The 17,176-nt window shown below is 37.4% G+C and overlaps 2 protein-coding genes across 2 annotated transcripts; both read right to left on the reverse strand.

The window, feature by feature from the left end:
• Positions 1 to 1,391: 1,391 nt before the first annotated feature.
• On the reverse strand, positions 1,392 to 2,319 carry LOC134744965 (uncharacterized). The gene is made up of 2 exons (XM_063678912.1): positions 2,046 to 2,319; positions 1,392 to 1,561 (listed from the first exon to the last, which is right to left on the reverse strand). Exons 1-2 carry the CDS (start codon positions 2,317 to 2,319, stop codon positions 1,392 to 1,394), a joined length of 444 nt encoding a protein of 147 aa, XP_063534982.1.
• A 6,348-nt stretch (positions 2,320 to 8,667) lies between these two features.
• On the reverse strand, positions 8,668 to 12,679 carry LOC134744966 (mucin-2-like). Its single transcript, XM_063678914.1, has 6 exons — positions 12,600 to 12,679; positions 10,989 to 11,033; positions 9,936 to 9,996; positions 9,580 to 9,609; positions 9,458 to 9,484; positions 8,668 to 9,308 (listed from the first exon to the last, which is right to left on the reverse strand). Exons 1-6 carry the CDS (start codon positions 12,639 to 12,641, stop codon positions 8,668 to 8,670), a joined length of 846 nt encoding a protein of 281 aa, XP_063534984.1. The 5' UTR covers positions 12,642 to 12,679.
• Between the last annotated feature and the right edge of the window lie 4,497 nt (positions 12,680 to 17,176).

The raw sequence follows: 17,176 nt of genomic DNA on the forward strand, positions 1-17,176 counted from the left end.
TATCATTATATAAATGGATTGAGAATCTAATAAAAAATACCAAATTTAGATTTATTTAATGATTTTAAGTCATAAACCTTAAAATTCCATAAGAAACGTTTGTTTTTTATAATGATGTTAAACATAACTGAACGCACAAGTTGAGTCGATGCAATTTCAAAACGCATCGTTGACATTTCATACGTCAGAAATGTCAACATATGTCAACAAATTTTTTACTTAAAAACTTCTCACCGACTCGCGTAAAAATACACAACTTCCAGAGTTTTCTATTATAATATCGTAAAAAATGAGTGATTCCAGTGGTGAAGATGATCTAACGCCTGTGGATGTTGCACTTTCCTCGCTATAGTGAGGTGAAAAGTTTTGTGTTACACACGGGTGCAAATGTATTTTACTTCTCGTGTGTTGAAACACTCGCTACGCTCAGGATTCTATTTTAGAACCACTCGCTTCGCTCGTGGTTCAACTATAGAATCCTTTCGCTTGCTCTTGTTGCAATTCTACACTCGCGGGTAAAATACAACTTTGCACCCTTGTATAACAAATAACTATTTCCCCTCACTAGCTCGGAAAGTTGTCTTTTGTCCTTTAAAACAAGCGGGGAAAAACGCATTTTATCCACTAGTGGGGAAAGTAATTTGACCTTGGATGGAGCGTGTTTAAGTAGCTTGACAGATAACAAAACGTAAAACGCTCATAATAATGATTCGTTTGATATTAATTATCATTAAACAAATGGTTTGAAATCTAATAAAAAATACCAAATTTAGCTTTATTTAATAATTTTATGTCATAAACCTTAAAGTTCCATAAGAAACGTCTGTTTTTTAATAATGATGTTAAATATAATTCTGAACGCACGAGTCGATGCAATTTCAAAACGCATCATTGACATTTCATACGTCAGAAATGTCAACATTGTCAACAAAATTTTTACTTAAAATTTCTCACGTAAAAATACAGAATTTCCAGAGTTTTTTGTTATAATATCTTAAAAAAATTAGTGATTTCAGTGATGAAGATGATCTAACGCCTGTGGATGTTGCACTTTCCTCGCTATAGTGAGGTGAAAAGTTTTGTGTTACACACGGGTGCAAATGTATTTTACTTCTCGTGTGTTGAAACACTTGCTACGCTCAGGATTCTATTTCAGAACCACTCGCTTCGCTCGTGGTTCAACTATAGAATCCTTTCGCTTGCTCGTGTTTCAATTCCACACTCGCGGGTAAAATACAACTTTGCACCCTTGTATAACAAATAACTATTGTCTCTTTATCACTTTTCCATTAGTCAAAGAGTAAAGTAAGTATATATAGATGTGCGACAGCACGCGACAGTTAGTGACAGTTCAATAAATTTACGAAAACAAATTATAAGACTTATTTTATTTATGAACAGTTAGGCACCGGTTCGACCGGCGGCGACTCGCAATCCTCCGGAATGCCCACCTGTTTCTTCGTATGTACCAGCTTTGACGACGAACGGTCTTTCTCTTTCTTCTTCGTCTTTTCTTTCACTTTCTCTTTCGTCGTATCGGATACCACGTTGCCGTTTTTGTCTATGGGAAATAAGTGGGTTTTAAAAAAAAATTTTTGTAAATTATTTTACAGTACATATTACATATGGTGTTAATTTACCGCTGTAGTGCGGTAACTAGCACTATGTATACGTGCGTATGTGTGTGTTCTACCGCTTGTACAATGGGCTTTGCTCTGAAGAATTGTTTGACATGATGCCAACGGCCGCTTTCTATCACCGCACCGCTCGCCGTCGGCAGGGTGTTCATCCTCACACCCTAGCACCGAAACGGTCGCGTACTCCGCGGACGTTCCGGCTGAGGAATGAGCTCCCTTCCGAGGTTTTCCCGATGGTCTACAGTATGGGGTTCTTCAAAAAAGGAGTCTACAGATTTTTAAAAGATCAGCAACGCGCATGTAACACCTCTGGAGTTGCAGGCGTCCATGGGCTACGGTGACTGCTTACCATCAGGCGGGCCGTATGCTTGTAGAAAGGAAAGGAGAAAGTACCTACTTATTATTTACCTGTAATAATTACGTGAGTCTTCTTAGCCTTCAAACTGTCAGTTTCCTTCGTCTCATGCTTATGCTTGGTGGTTAGACTGTCAGCTTCCTCAAGCCCGTCCACGTTGAGAGTGTGTTTCGTCTGATTGTAGTCATCCTCGATCGAGTCCTTTTTGGTTTTCGTCCGTGTATTGTCTACTATGATGGTCTCCGTGAGACCACCTTTGAGGTGCTTGACTTTTACTTTCTCTTTGGTTTTAGTATTGGTTTTTACTGGAAGAGATAACATGGTCATTCAAAAACTCTTTTCGGTTTAGGATTTAAATATATTGTACATACATACATATAATCACGCCTATTTCCCGGAGGGGTAGGCAGAGACCACGGATTTCGACTTGCTACGATCCTGACATACCCCTTTCGCTTCCTTTACTTTCATAACATTCCTCATACACGCTTGCCGGTTTAGGGTGCTCTTGACCTGGCCTTTTTTCAGGATTTCCCCGATCTGATCAGAGAAAGTCCGCCGAGGTCTGCCCCTTCCAACTCCCGTTTCTACCTCTCCCTCTCTAAATCTATTGTAATAATAATAATTCAGCCTAATAGGTTCCACTGCTGGGCACAGGCCTCCTCTCATGCGCGAGAGGGCTTGGGCTATAGTCCCCACGCTAGCCCAATGCGGATTGGGGATTACACATACACCTTTTGAATTTCTTCGCAGATGTATGCAGGTTCGCTCACAATGTTTTCCTTCACCGAAAAGCTAGTGGTAGTGGTGGTTCTTCGGTATTGTATTTAACAAAAAGAGTGGAAGGTACTTACAGGTGTCTCGTGTCGAATTCTTGCTTACTGTAAATATACAAATTACGAATATTAGACACCTTGTTACAAAGGTAGACAGTACATTATGTATAATATCCCCTAGCGGACCACCATGCAAGAAAAACTGGTTTAAACATGAATCAATAGTACCTATTATAAAATGGAATTCAAATTGTTTAGTTAGAAAATCGAATAAAAGAAAACAAAAGCAACTCTGTTCTATTCAAGGGCCTGACACTCTTTGATAGAGATCTTCTTATTGCAATTCCTATAAGAGGAAAAAGAAAATAGTGCCATGCTTTGTCCTTATCACCGACCGGGTGGCATCATAGGTAGGAGGCGATGGCGAAGTACCGCTATTTATAAGTGATAGAGAAAAAATCCTATGCTGCCCAAATTTTATATGAATATTCTTTCTCTTACCCCCGGTCGCTCGGTGGCGTGTCTATACCTACTTGTATATACTATGTCTATGGTTCCATTTCATAATGACAAGCTTCGTTGCAGATAATTAGTACTAGTATTAGGACGGTGGGACGCTAGAGAATAATTAAAATAATGAATAATTTTAAAAATCTAAGAATCAGGTAAAAGAAATCGGGAATGGTAAAAAAATAATGAAATTTAACTTGGCAACATTTCAGTAGAGCACTGCTTATGGATGGTATAGAAAGGATGCCAATCTCTTATGGCAGAATTGTTGCAAGTGACCGCTTTCAGCTTTAAATAATAGTTCCTAATCTCTCCGGTGGCGCTAGTTAGGCTCTGGGACATGAGTATAACATGAACCATATAAAGCAACAAATAACCCGACCAAATTACGTAGGTTGTTTTTGGTAGTATTTCGGTGTATGGTGGCGCCGCCTAATTACTGTTTTTTGATGGACACTTTTCATTCATACATAGAGATTTGGCTCCTTTATATAGTCTCCATGGCACTGCTGCCAGCCAAATATTTGTAGCGGACGTAGATATTGTCGCCAAATGTGGTATTTTCTATATAAAAAAGGACCTTATTGTCGATGGCGCTTACGCCATTATTAACGATGCTCCAATATAAATACAATCGCCATCGACAATAAGGTCCCTTTTTATAGAAAATGCCCCAAATATTTGACGTGGGTATGGGTATTATCCCTACATTAATATTATAAATGAACGCAAAAGTAACTATTTGTTACGTCTTCACGCATAAGCCGCTAAACCGATTTAGATGATGGAGATAATTAGAGGCCCGGGGAAGGACATGGAATAGTTCTTATCAATCAGCATAATGTAGAAGCTAGTGCATAATAAAAAGCAGTTATACTAACCTGTATCCAGTGTCTCCTTCATGTAGTGAACTGAGAATAAAATAAAGATGATCAGTCTAAATCTATAATGCACATCAACATTGGCATCATCATTAAATCAGCCGAAAGTCTTCCATTGCTGGACATAAGCCTCATAAAATGATCTCAAAGACAACGTCTGTTTTGGGTACTACGTCCGCTACGTCGGTGGACAGTGTGGACGAACCATTAGCGAATGATGTAGTGAGGGTAGTTTCTCGCCCCCCCTGCCGCCACCGGCGCCCGCGCCGAGTCATCGGGCGCGGAGGGCTGCGGCGCGCAGTCTGCGCCGGTCCGTCACCGTCGACGCAAGCTCCTGATGAGACTTCTCGGTACGGAGTGAAACTTGTCGAGCATTTTTCGACTTAAAATACGTGAGTGACCCGTTATTAATCGTGCGCTACTCTTTTTTCCCTCCAGTTACCCATGATCTTTTTGCTCGTTGACTAACTTTGAACCTTTTTATGAGACACGTATTGAAAAAACTCTAGGTCGTATGGTATGATATCGGTAAATAAAAATATTATTATCAGAAATGAATATTAGCTAGAGATATACGCACCAGACAGATCTAACACACAATTATGTACAGTCGAAGGCAAAAATATCGATGCAGACAAATGGCTCAAAAATATGTGAACACTTTATTGTCTAAGGTGTAAGAGCGTACACATACTTTTGAAACTTTGGGAATGTATATATATTTATGCCCTTGACTGTACCTACTTATATCCCTAGCTATAAATACACTTCTTCAGGGCAGATTTTCAATCAATATAAGTTACAAACCTGGTTCTGGTGCTGGTGCAGAAGTGTTGCAATCTTCTGATGGAACCTAATAGAAAAAAACATTACCTATATACTTCAAATATAATACTAACGTATAGGTAAACTAGCTTTTGCCCGCGACTTCGTCTGCGTGGACTCAGTAACCGCAGCTAGAGTAACAATAGCACCAGGAAAAAATCTCATAGCAATCTAAATTTAGGCATATTATGCACACAAATTAGCAGGCACTTCGTTATTTATCTCAATTCCACCCCGCTTTTTACTTTCTTAAGGGATAATTTTCGGGATAAAAACTATCCTATGTCCTTCTCAGGGACTCAACCTATCTCTATGCCAAATTTCATCTAAATCGATTCAGCGGTTTAAGCGTGAAGAGGGAACACACAGACAGACAGACAGACAGACAGACTTTCGCATTTATAATATTAGTATGGATTGTTCCATACCCACTAAGCCAGGGCGAGGCATTCATTATATTTGAAATCCATTTTATCCCACCATGCATACCAAACGTAATTGTTACATTAGAAAAAATATCTACTTCGAAAGTTTACTGATTTTATTTTGTTTCTAAAAAAATACGTTTGAAGTTTCTTTAGTAATGATACACCTTAATCTGTATGTAAAGTAAACGAATCGAAATAAACTTCATAGATGGTACATACTTTTCGTAAACGAAACGTGGTTTTGCGACTTGCGTACGCGCGCGCGCGTGTGCCACTTTTTAATTTTGCTGACAAGACTCACCTCTTCGGCAGTCGGAGCTGCGCCAGCGTTGATCGCCTTAAACATACCATAGAAAATGATAATTAGTGAAAATGAGAAGCGGAATACAGAACTAGTAAAAATAAGAAGCGTATCACATCGCAAACCTATATATGTGTACACTCGTATCAAGAATTGAAAAGAGTAAACTAATTTTACTGTAATTTTATGCCTTCTCAATAAATTTATTACATAAACATGCCCGAATCAACTAATTTTGGGTTCCAGTGTAGGCACACTAGCACAGGCTTCTTACGAGTGTTTGAGCTGTAAATCTCACGCTAGCTCTATTGGAGAATCATTATCTTCCTCGCGTTGTCCCGGTATTTTGCCACGGCTCATGGGAGCCTGGGGTCCGTTTGGCAACTAATCCCAAGACTTGGCGTAGGCAGTACTTTTTACGTAAGCGACTGCCATCTGACCTTCCAACCCAGGGGGTAAACTAGGCCTTATTGTGATTAATCCGGTTTCTTCACGATTTTTTCCTTCACCAAAAAGCAACTGGTAAATATTAAATGATATTTCGTACATACGTTCCGAAAAAGTTATTGGTACGAACCGGGGTTTGAACCCACGACCTCCGGACGCTCTTACCACTAGGCCACCAGCGCCCTACTGGAGAATACGGTAGGAAATCAGTATGAAAGTCGCTAGGGACCTCATACTATTACGAGGTACGAAATGGTAATGAATTTAATTTCTTTGACTGTGTACACATCTTTTATATGCATGCTTTTTCACGATAATAATTGTAAATAATGCTCATAACTCATAAGTAATTGATATGTTTGTTGTTCGTGATTTTTTAGAATCTCAATAAAACTATGAAAACGGATTATATATGGAATTTATATTACATCCCAACGTTTCGAACCCTTTACAACTAACTAACGCGATGAGTAACTATCGCGGTAACCGAAGACAATATTAGAATCAAAATATTTAGATCAGTACGGTTTCACTCACTATTATTTTTAGTCGCTTTTGGCGACACTCGTGCCTGAGGAAGGATCCCCAAAGAATCCGAAACATGTCGCCAAAAGCGACTAAAAATAAAAGTGAGTGAAACCGTACTGATCTAAATATTTTGAGATATGTCTCACGATAGTTTAAGTTCGAATATTAGAATCTCTTAAAATTGAACTAAAATTGTCACTTACCGACAAAATCAGCACCGTCCCCAGTATCACAAGAAGCCTCATTTTCTCCGATCTAACTATCAATACAGGCTGTCAACCAACTGCCTACCCACTTTATACCCCCTACTAATATATTCATGGCAAATATAATCAACAACCATACAAAAGACCATCTTTTAAATACCCAGGTGAATAAATAATACTAACAATAAAATCCTTTGGAATAAAGAAGTTTATGATCTTTAATTTAAAGCTTTATTACGAATTTATTAAAGTTGAATATTGAAGATCCTGTTATGAATGCCCCTCCGGCCTTCACGTAATAAATTCTACTTCTACTTCTTCGTCTTAACGACACTGATAGAATTTAGGATATTAAATTGTAATTTGACATTTTATTACCAATACTCTATTATAACCTAATACACAACGAGAAACGACATTGATTAATTAATAGTTATTTGTTATACAAGGGTGCAAAGTTGTATTTTACCCGCGAGTGTGGAATTGAAACACGAGCGAGTGAAAGGATCCTATAGTTGAACCACGAGCGAAGCGAGTGGTTCTAAAATAGAATCCTGAGAGTAGCGAGTGTTTTAACACACGAGAAGTAAATAGTTATTTGTTATACAAGGGTGCAAAGTTGTATTTTACCCGCGAGTGTAGAATTGAAACACAAGCAAGAGAAAGGATTCTATAGGTGAACCACGAGCGAAGCGAGTGGTTCTAAAATAGAATCCTGAGCGTAGCGAGTGTTTCAACACACGAGAAGTAAAATACATTTGCGCCCGTGTATAACACAAAACTTTTCACCTCACTACAGCGAGGAAAATGCAACATCCACAGGCGTTAGATCATCTTCATCACTGGAATCACTCATTTCTTTACGATATTATAACAGAAAACTCTGGAAGTTGTGTATTTTTACGCGAGTCGGTGAGAAAAGTTTTTTAGTAAAAAATGTGTTGACATTTCTGACGTATGAAATGTCAACGATGCGTTTTGAAATTGCATCGACTCAACTTGTGCGTTCAGAATTATATTTACCATCTTATAAAAAAACAAACGTTTCTTATGGAATTTTAAGGTTTACGACTTAAAATCATTAAATAAAGCTAAATTTGGTTTTTTTAATTAGATTCTCAAACCATTTATTTAATGATAATTAATATCGAACGAATCATTATCATAAACGATTTACGTTTTGTTATCTGTCAAGCTACTTAAACACGCTCCATCCAAGGTCAAATTACTTTCCCCACTAGTGGATAAAACGCGTTTTTCCCCGCTTGTATTGAAGGATAAAAGACAACTTTCCGAGCTAGTGAGGGGAAAATACATTTGCACCCGTGTGTAACACAAAACTTTTCCGCTCACTATAGCGAGGAAAGTGCAACATCCACAGGCGTTAGATCATCTTCATCAACTGGAATCACTCATTTTTTTATGATATTATAACAAAAAACTGGAAATTCTGTACTTTTACGTGAGAAGTTTTTAAGTAAAATTTTTGTTGACAATGTTGACATTTCTGACGTATGAAATGTCAATGATGTGTTTTGAAATTGCATCGACTTAACTTGTGCGTTCAGATTATATTTAACATAATTATTAAAAAACAAACGTTTATTATGGAATTTTAAGGTTTATGACTTAAAATCATTAAAGAAAGCTAAACAAATGCTTGACAAATCAATTTAATTGACCATTTCGCAATATAGTGTCCTACAAAATAAAAACGCTAAAACGCTGTAAATATTTAGCGAAACTCGCTTATGCGATCTCAGTGGTCAGGTCCTAATCTGTTGGTTTAGGGTGACCACACGGCCACTTCTCCGGTTTTTCAGTCGTAGTCGTCCGTTTGCATCCGCACGGCAGTCGCGGCGGTTCCGTCGTCGTTGTCGGCGTCTCACACGGCGGCTTCGGCGGGAGGGTTATACACGGCGTTTCAGTGGTCGTTGTCCGCGTCGGCGGGACTGTTATACACACCGGCGCCTCAGTTGTCGTTGTCAGCGTCTCACACGGCGGCGTCGGCGGTAGAGTAATAGTAATACATTCCGGCGCTTCGGTGGTCACTGTCTTCTTTGTACGCAATAAAGTCTTCGATTGTTTAGTCTTTACGGACTTTTTATCTTTCTCTGAAACCTTTGTTTTGACCGTGTCTGACTTAATAGTTCCATCCGGGTTAGTTACAATCTTTTCTCGAGTGACGTTCTTGGCAACGCTTTTTTCTTTTAATCTTTGTTGTTTTTCTTTTGTTAAAATGTCTTGTTCTTCGATTTCGCCTTGTAAGATGGTGTGGTTGGTCTGGTCGAAGGAATCGGTCAATCCTTTCGTTTTATTTTTGGTCTTGGTTTTGTCGACTATGATGGTCACGGTACTGCCGTCTTTCTTTTGTTTGGTCTTCACCTTTTCCTTGCTTTTGGTGTCAGATGTGGCTGTGGAAAATTGTTTTGTAAGTTTGTGTTTTATTTTGTATGGACTCGCAAAACCCCTTACCAAAGTTAGTAAAATTAAAGAATATTGTTCAATTGTTGCATTTATAATGCAATAAGCAATTAAAAATAAAAATATGCTTATGACTTACTTTTGAGTTGTGATGAATTTCTCGAAACTGAAAATGAAATAAAAATGTTGTCAATAAAAGTTCAAGAACATTATTTAGATATTTCGTAATTCATTTGATAGTATGGTACTGTCGATTCCTACCATTGGATATAATTTCCGTTCGAGGCCCATCTGTAATGTAAAACATAAAATAATGATAAAATAGAATAAGTACAAGGTACAAGAAAACAATTGGTTCCTCACGATATTGACAAACAAAACCATTTATTAAGAACGAACTTACTTACTAAGAACTACACGCAAAATAGGCGCTATGACGTCGAGTTGCGGAAACCAAGCCCGCGAAAACCTATAACCTGAGAACGAACTTACTTTCAAATACCAACGTCAAAATCTTAGATACTTTGTCCATACTCCTAAAACAAGTAGGTATATATCTTGTGTCAAATTGCCCCCTTGTCGGTATAGGTATACTATGTGGAAAAAGTAAAACTTACCAGAAGTTTTATCCCACGCAGACTGGATCACAGGCGGCTCGTCTGTTACGATAATTGGGTCCTGGCAAAAAGAATACCTATAGGTTTTTTTTTAACAAACTTTGTATTTACTACATATTCCTAAAGTACAGGATATTAGTAATACAAAATATCCAACTTTAGCAGAGTAAACTTCTCAAAATTTACAAATAAGAGCTCACAATTCAGTGCTTCACGCGGTTTTTCGTAAACGACCATCATAAAAACAATCATTACTAATTTAATTAGTCCTTTTTCTAAAATGTACAACGATATTCCTAAGGATAAGAAGACGCTCTTACTGGAACAAGTACTCTTCATTTCTAATAATGAGCGTAAAATCTTAAATGTTGTCCGGAATATCATCAATTTTACATTATTTCGACTTTTCTTGTAAGAACGCTCTTAAGGGATATTATGTCTTTGTCGTTTATGTTATTATTTTTTGTAAATATTTCACATTACCTACTTTAAGTAATATATATAGGGTATCACGATTAGGCACAGTCACCTGCAGAGGCTGCAGAGATAGTTGACCCCTCAGACGGGGTAGTTTCAAGCTAACTAGGTTCATTCGATAGAAAATCTAATCGAAAATTGTACGTCACCTTAGCTAATGTAACTCATCTTTCATTCATTATTTTAAAATTATGGCTTCAGTCCAGCAGGACTATTTCGCCAGTATCAAGGTCTTATGAGCTTTGAATACTACTAAAATTGTACGGTTAGTACAAGAATACGGTGATTTTATTCGCTCTTGTAAAGCGATAGCTGGACTTCACAAGAAGCACGTGGACTACCGGCCGTTGACTCCAAAATGGTGGTTAAACGCGCTTCAAAATTAATTCTCCATTCACTGCCCACTACCACATTTTACTGTATAATAAGCTATCGATATTATACTAAACAATATTAATGAGCAAAAAACAAAGGAATTAATCACGAGGCTAACTATCAAGATGGTGTTCTAAACCGGAATTCAGATTTTCCTTGTTTATTTAAGCATTAATTTTAGTAAAACGTCATGATACTTACTCGATCTGTGTTACTCTCACATGGCGATGGTAAACAGTAGGTTGCCTGATAAAATAATAAATAAAATTTAATATCAAATACAGTTAACAAAACCGTCAAAGAAAAACGCATAATTTTACGCGTACCTATTGCGTTGCTTCAATTTGCTGTGAGAAAACCAGCATGTAAAACGTTTGGTTTGAAAGGTCGACATCAGCAAGAACTGTCGTAATTGTACCGTGGCGTAACTAGGGGGGGGGGGCAGAGGGGGCAAGTGCCCCGGGCGCCATCCAAGGGGGGGGGGGGGCGCCAAAATGGGCAAAAGGCAGCAGCAGAGAAACTTTTGTCAGTCGTCAGGGGCGCAAATTTGGTGACTGCCCCGGGCGCCATATCCTCTAGCTACGCCCCTGATTGTACCTACAGTAGCGGCAAATGATCTATCATCATCAATTTTTTCAGATACCTACATTTGCATATATTTTTTTAAATTTCTCAAAAACGGCTGCAGCGATTTCAATGAAATTTACAATATAGGGACGTGTGAAACGACAGTTCGATTAAGCTAGGGTTCATTTTGAAAATAATCCGTTTGCCCGAGTTTTCGCGGTAGCCTGGTGGGTACTAAATTGTAAAGTAATGATGTGATTTAATTTTTAAACCACGAGGCAGAAAAATCGATCCATCTAGGTTTTATTGTTTGTAAGATTCGATTTTGAGTGTTTTTTAAATAAGAAATACAATAGGTATATATAAGTTTTATAACATACATTAATTGGGCTGTGTGAAGTCTCCAATCGGCATCGTGTCCACAATCATTGTTTACATGATATTATTTATATCTCAGTCTAATTTCATGAATTTCATGAAATAGCAGTATGATAGATTTTTTGCCGCCCATTTTTAGGGTTCCGTACCAAAAGGGTAAAAACGGGACCCTATTACTAAGACTCCTCTGTCCGTCTATATCTCCACCAGGCTGTATCTCATGAACCGTGATAGCTAGACGGTTGAAATTTTCACAGACTATGTATTTCTGTTGCCGCTATAACAAATGCTAAAAAGTACGGAACCCTCGGTGGGCGAGTCCGACTCGCACTTGTCCGGTTTTTTTCACTGAATTATAATGCAGTAAGATGAAAAAGGGGTTGTAGTCAACTAGTACCTATTTGTTTTTTCATTCACTCTCCTCTAACGCTTGTATTAGCGTCTAACCCATTCACTCAGAGCGTCGAGATCAAGGTAAGAAGTATCATAAAATTCAAATTACTTAACTGTAAAATTCTATCTTAGAAACATAAATAAGTAATTTAATTAATTAAATTAATTTAATTTATTTATAGTTTTAGTTTTATGTAGTTTTTAAATTTAGTTTATAATTTTTAATTTAAGGATTTATTTGTTTTTTTGGTATTTAAGATTATTAGTTATTGTATTTTAAACGTAAATTGATAAGGTAGAAATTTAGTTTGTGTTTTGTCAATATCATATGTTATTGTGATGTAGGTACTCATCCCGTTTCAGTTTTTTCAAGAAACTAACCTTGAATAATATTTAGGTACTGTGTTACTACTACTTCCAATATGTATTACCATAACTTCCCATTACATTTTAGTAATTTAATAAAAAACTTACCGATATTATAAACAAAGACCCTAATATCAATAGACACCGCATGTTGTCTTTGTCCGAGTCGTCTCTGAGCACAGACTACCCACGTCAGCTTTTTATACTTCGCAAAAAGGTAATATATGCAAGGCAAATATTATTTCACATGAAACAGCTTTTTTAAGCGAGGTTTAGACTAGCAAGAACTTGCATGCAATTTACGTTACATTGCTGACTACTAAGGTAAACTGCATTCAAAATGTTTATCAGATACCGCAATGTAATGAAAATTGCAACCAAGTTCTTGCTAGTCTAAACCTCGCTTTAGTTTTTCCTTTATAAGGGTGAAAATGAAGACACAATTCAATGACATGGTCCATACAAATACGAATAATAAGTATTCTTTGTTTATCATTGATTCATTGCAATATTGTTATCACCAGACAAACAATAATTACATTGTTAAGTATTTAGTTTACAGTGAAAAGTTAATAATTAATATTGATCCCATAGAAAATTGTATAAAGGGGCCCACTAACTATCAGCCCGCCGGACGATATCGGCCAGTTGTTCGAAACTGTCAAATTTTTGTTCTAACTGGCAGGCCGATATCGTCCGGCGGACTGATAGTCAGTGGGCCCCTTTACTCATCCATCATTATTGGGATCGTTCGATAATCATTTATTTTTAGGGACCCTATTTACTAAGACTCCACTGTCCGTCTGTCTGTCACCAGGCTGTATCTCATGGACCGTGATAGCTAGACAGTTGTGTTCGCCCTACGAATTGGTTGCGCAGGACTTCATGGAAAGGAAAACTCATTGTAGGTCAAGTGCTCTTGAAAATTACGCACTTTTTCACTTCGCGCAGATAACCTGCTTTCAATCGTTATTTATCTTATCTGGTGAAGAAAAGGGAGCAAGTTTACGGGCATATATATTTAAAGTTGTACTAGTTTCTAAACTGCAAAAAATTCCAACATCTATTTTAGAATTTTTATATTTTTTCCACTCAGAATCACAAGCTCTTTCGATACTAATACAAGAAAAAAGTGTCCCCAAAATTTCATACAAATTATTTTTGTCCGTTTTGTTACGGCCATGGAAGGATGTAAACCGTAACCAAACGGACCAAAAATTTTGGGGACACTTTTTTTTCTCAGTAAAAGTGGAAAAAGCTCGTGATTCTGATTAGAAATAATATAAAAATTCCCAATTCTAACACAAAATTTTTTGGTACAACTAAATAGAAATGATACATAACCTACCTATAAATTACTGCAAGTCCTGCTTTAAGGAAGGAGGGAGGGTGGGTGCGGCTGTAAGGTACTTTCTTTAGAAGGCTTGCTGAGTAAGAAGGTACAGATACTTTCTACGTTTTAACTATTGAAGTATTTCGGTTTATGACCCCTTTATTTGAGGGATTTTATAACCATGAACAGGTGTTGAATAATAATTAAGTTATGTTATTGGTAGGTATGAAATGCGCATTTTTAATAGTCTAGTTTGTTGTAGTTGCAATCGCTCCTGTTGTTTTATGATTAGGTATTGTTAATGTATGGTTATGTTATGTTGCGTCCAGACCTTGCAATGCCGCGAATGCGTCGCCAGCGTGCGCTACATTTGTTAAATAATAGACGCACCTTTAAGACCAGAGCACACCGTCTTGACCGTCTGTGTGCGCGTGCGCTTATTTTTTTAAATGTTGCACGCACACGTCACGCTTGTGCATGGTGTGCCGTCCCTCATAAGAATTGGTATGTTACAACGCGCACGTGCACGTCGCACGCATACGCATCAGGTGTGCACAGACCTTTGGGTTACCTATCAGAGACAGAATTAAAACACAGTTTTTGTAACAATTAATATTATAATATCCTTAACCATCTTATTTACATTAACATCAAATGCGCGAACAACACCTACTACATACAGTTATAATTTATAATATATTATATAGCGTACAACAGGTACATAAATATCTGTCCAGTAGAAATAGCTACGTAGGTAATGAAGGTATATAAAACCTGTCACAGACTACAAAATGAGGTCACCACACATACTGTCCGCGCGCGAATTCCGTGCACGGCTGAGGAATGTTAGGAATGTTGGGCGTCATGACAGAGTGGTGTCATTTTGTACGTACGGTTGCGGCACACACCCCCTCACTTCCTCGGACTCCGAATGCACGGAATTGGCGCGCGGACAGTAGGTACAATTTTACTTGTATTGTGCACCATCTTATATTTTATTTAGCACGGGAGTTATGTATGGTGACAGCAAGTCTCATTTGCGCCATCTTGGATCTTGGGGTGATCTAGTGTAGAGGTTGAATGCTTCAAAAGTGCAATGTTTCTAGACTTAATCGTTCTAGGCTTAACTTTCTAGAAACTTATAGGAATATGCACTTTTAGAACGCAACTAGGTATTTCGAGTTTCAGTTCATTTTGATATTGCTGTAATTATATGACGTAACATAAACAGTACTTACAATCCGTATTATCATAGAGTAACTTATACTAGAGCGGTACTGTCATAGTAAATTTTGTAACCCCAGTAAATTCACTGCCATCTGTCGACACACTTTAAAACTAAAAATGAAGATATATAAAAATACGATAAAATGTATTTAAATATGGATAAATGATTTTTTTTATTTGCATTAATTATTTTTATGATTTTGACCCATGTTCTTTCACTGATATGCGTTTAAATTGTTAAATAACAAACGAAACCGTCAACGCCATCTATGCGACAGTAAGCCAAAGCTAGTAGCGCCCTCTGAACGAGAATCAAATTTTCTTGATTTTCGAGGCACGTTTTTTCCTTAGACTGTATCCATCTATTACGGAGTTATATCTATCTTTGGTATTATTTAGTTCCATACAAATTAAAAAATAAAGTTTTATGGGACTATGGGAAGAATACCAAGATCACTGATAAAACGTATAATATTTGTTAATGTAATAGCCATGTATTATAAACCTATTAACCCAGATATAGAAAAACGAATCCATCTAGATATGAGTAAATAATATTAGCCGTTATCTCAATGACATAAGAAATCAATTGATAAATAATTATAAAATAAAACACTGTTCGTCAACATAAGATAGCAGTATTGGAAAATTACTTTAACCACAAGGTTGCAAACATTTGTCCTTTAGCTTCATATCATATTGTTGTGGAGGATCTAAAAGCGATAACACACCATAGCTAAAATTATCAAATCATAATTTTATAATCGCACTTAAACTATCGTGAGACATATTTCAAAATATTTATTAGTACGGTTTTTACTCACTATTATTTTTAGTCGCTTTTGCCGACATGTTTCGGATTCTTTGGGAATCCTTCCTCAGGCACGAGTGTCCGCGGCGGTTATGCGTCGTGGTTGTGCGACGAGGCGGGCGGCGCGGGCAGTGCACGACGTACAACCGCCGCGGACACTCGTGCCTGAGGAAGGATTCCCAAAGAATCCGAAACATGTCGCCAAAAGCGACTAAAAATAATAGTGAGTAAAAACCGTACTGATAAATATTTCATATTTTTAGAAGTTAGTAATTTAAAATAAGTGTTTTTATTACGGCATCCAAACAAACAATTTTGTTAAATATATATCTACTTAAACGTTCAATTTCGAAATACTGTAATATTAATTTTAAGCACGTTATAACTGTAATTGTTGATTTGAGACTATTATCACTGATGTCTGAACTAAACAGGCTTTTTCAACTAGCAATATCAAAACGAACTGAAAGGTTAAGTGATAGCACAGACTTTAGGCCCGGTTTACACAAAACCAGTATATTTTACACGTTCATACTGATACGACTTCATATCCCGAAATCAATTAATTTATTTTGATTTCTTTTTCTTTATAGGAAACCACCACCACGCTGCGCTCTAAGACTCAAATAATAGACGTAGCTCGGAAAGCGGCCAAGTTGAAATGGGACTGGGCTGGTCATGTCTGCCGAATGCCGGATGACTTGTGGGCCAAGTTAACCACGGAGTGGGAGCCCCACGAGTCTAACCGGGGATCCCGCAGACCTCGTCGGCGATGGCGGGATAACTTGGACTCCTTCTTGACAGGCTGGCCGGATATAGCATTAAACAGAGACGAGTGGAGAAAGAGGGGGGAGGCCTTTGCCCAGCAGTGGGACACAGTGGGCTCTGAATAATAATAATATAAGAAAGCGCTAATGCGGCTGACAGCAACTAACTTATAGTAAAACTCAAACTGACTCGCTCAACACTTGTCAGGTGTAAACCGGGCTTTGCAAATAGGTACAATTATCGGTCTAAGGTGATTCGACTAGATATTGGTAATTCTGTGACCTTATCACTATGGACAATATTATAACAAATATTCAATAATATGAAGTACCAATTTTGATGGAAGGACAAATATATAATATGTTGAAAAACAAACTCTCCAGATAAATAGAAACAGGTTACTTTTTATGGAAATTTCCATTATCATTCTACTATTTTTATTGCTCCGAAGTGTAGAATACTCCATTTGACGTCTACAAAGAAACAGAAATTAACCCGTAAACCATTTATAATAATTTTAATATGGTCTAATTTCATGCAAGTCGA

The sequence above is a fragment of the Cydia strobilella genome, chromosome 10 (assembly GCF_947568885.1).
Source record: "Cydia strobilella chromosome 10, ilCydStro3.1, whole genome shotgun sequence".
NCBI lineage: Eukaryota > Metazoa > Arthropoda > Insecta > Lepidoptera > Tortricidae > Cydia > Cydia strobilella.

Bases quoted from the DNA above. Each gene is read 5' to 3' on its own strand.
- LOC134744965 (XM_063678912.1), bottom strand. From the start codon at position 2,319: ATGACCATGTTATCTCTTCCAGTAAAAACCAATACTAAAACCAAAGAG. The intron at 1,562-2,045 runs GTAAATAATAAG...TATTTCCCATAG, and splicing joins GACTCACGTAATTATTACAG to ACAAAAACGGCAACGTGGTA.
- LOC134744966 (XM_063678914.1), bottom strand. From the start codon at position 12,641: ATGCGGTGTCTATTGATATTAGGGTCTTTGTTTATAATATCG. The intron at 9,485-9,579 runs GTAGGAATCGAC...TTTCATTTTCAG, and splicing joins AACGGAAATTATATCCAATG to TTTCGAGAAATTCATCACAA. The intron at 9,309-9,457 runs GTAAGTCATAAG...AATTTTCCACAG, and splicing joins AAATTCATCACAACTCAAAA to CCACATCTGACACCAAAAGC.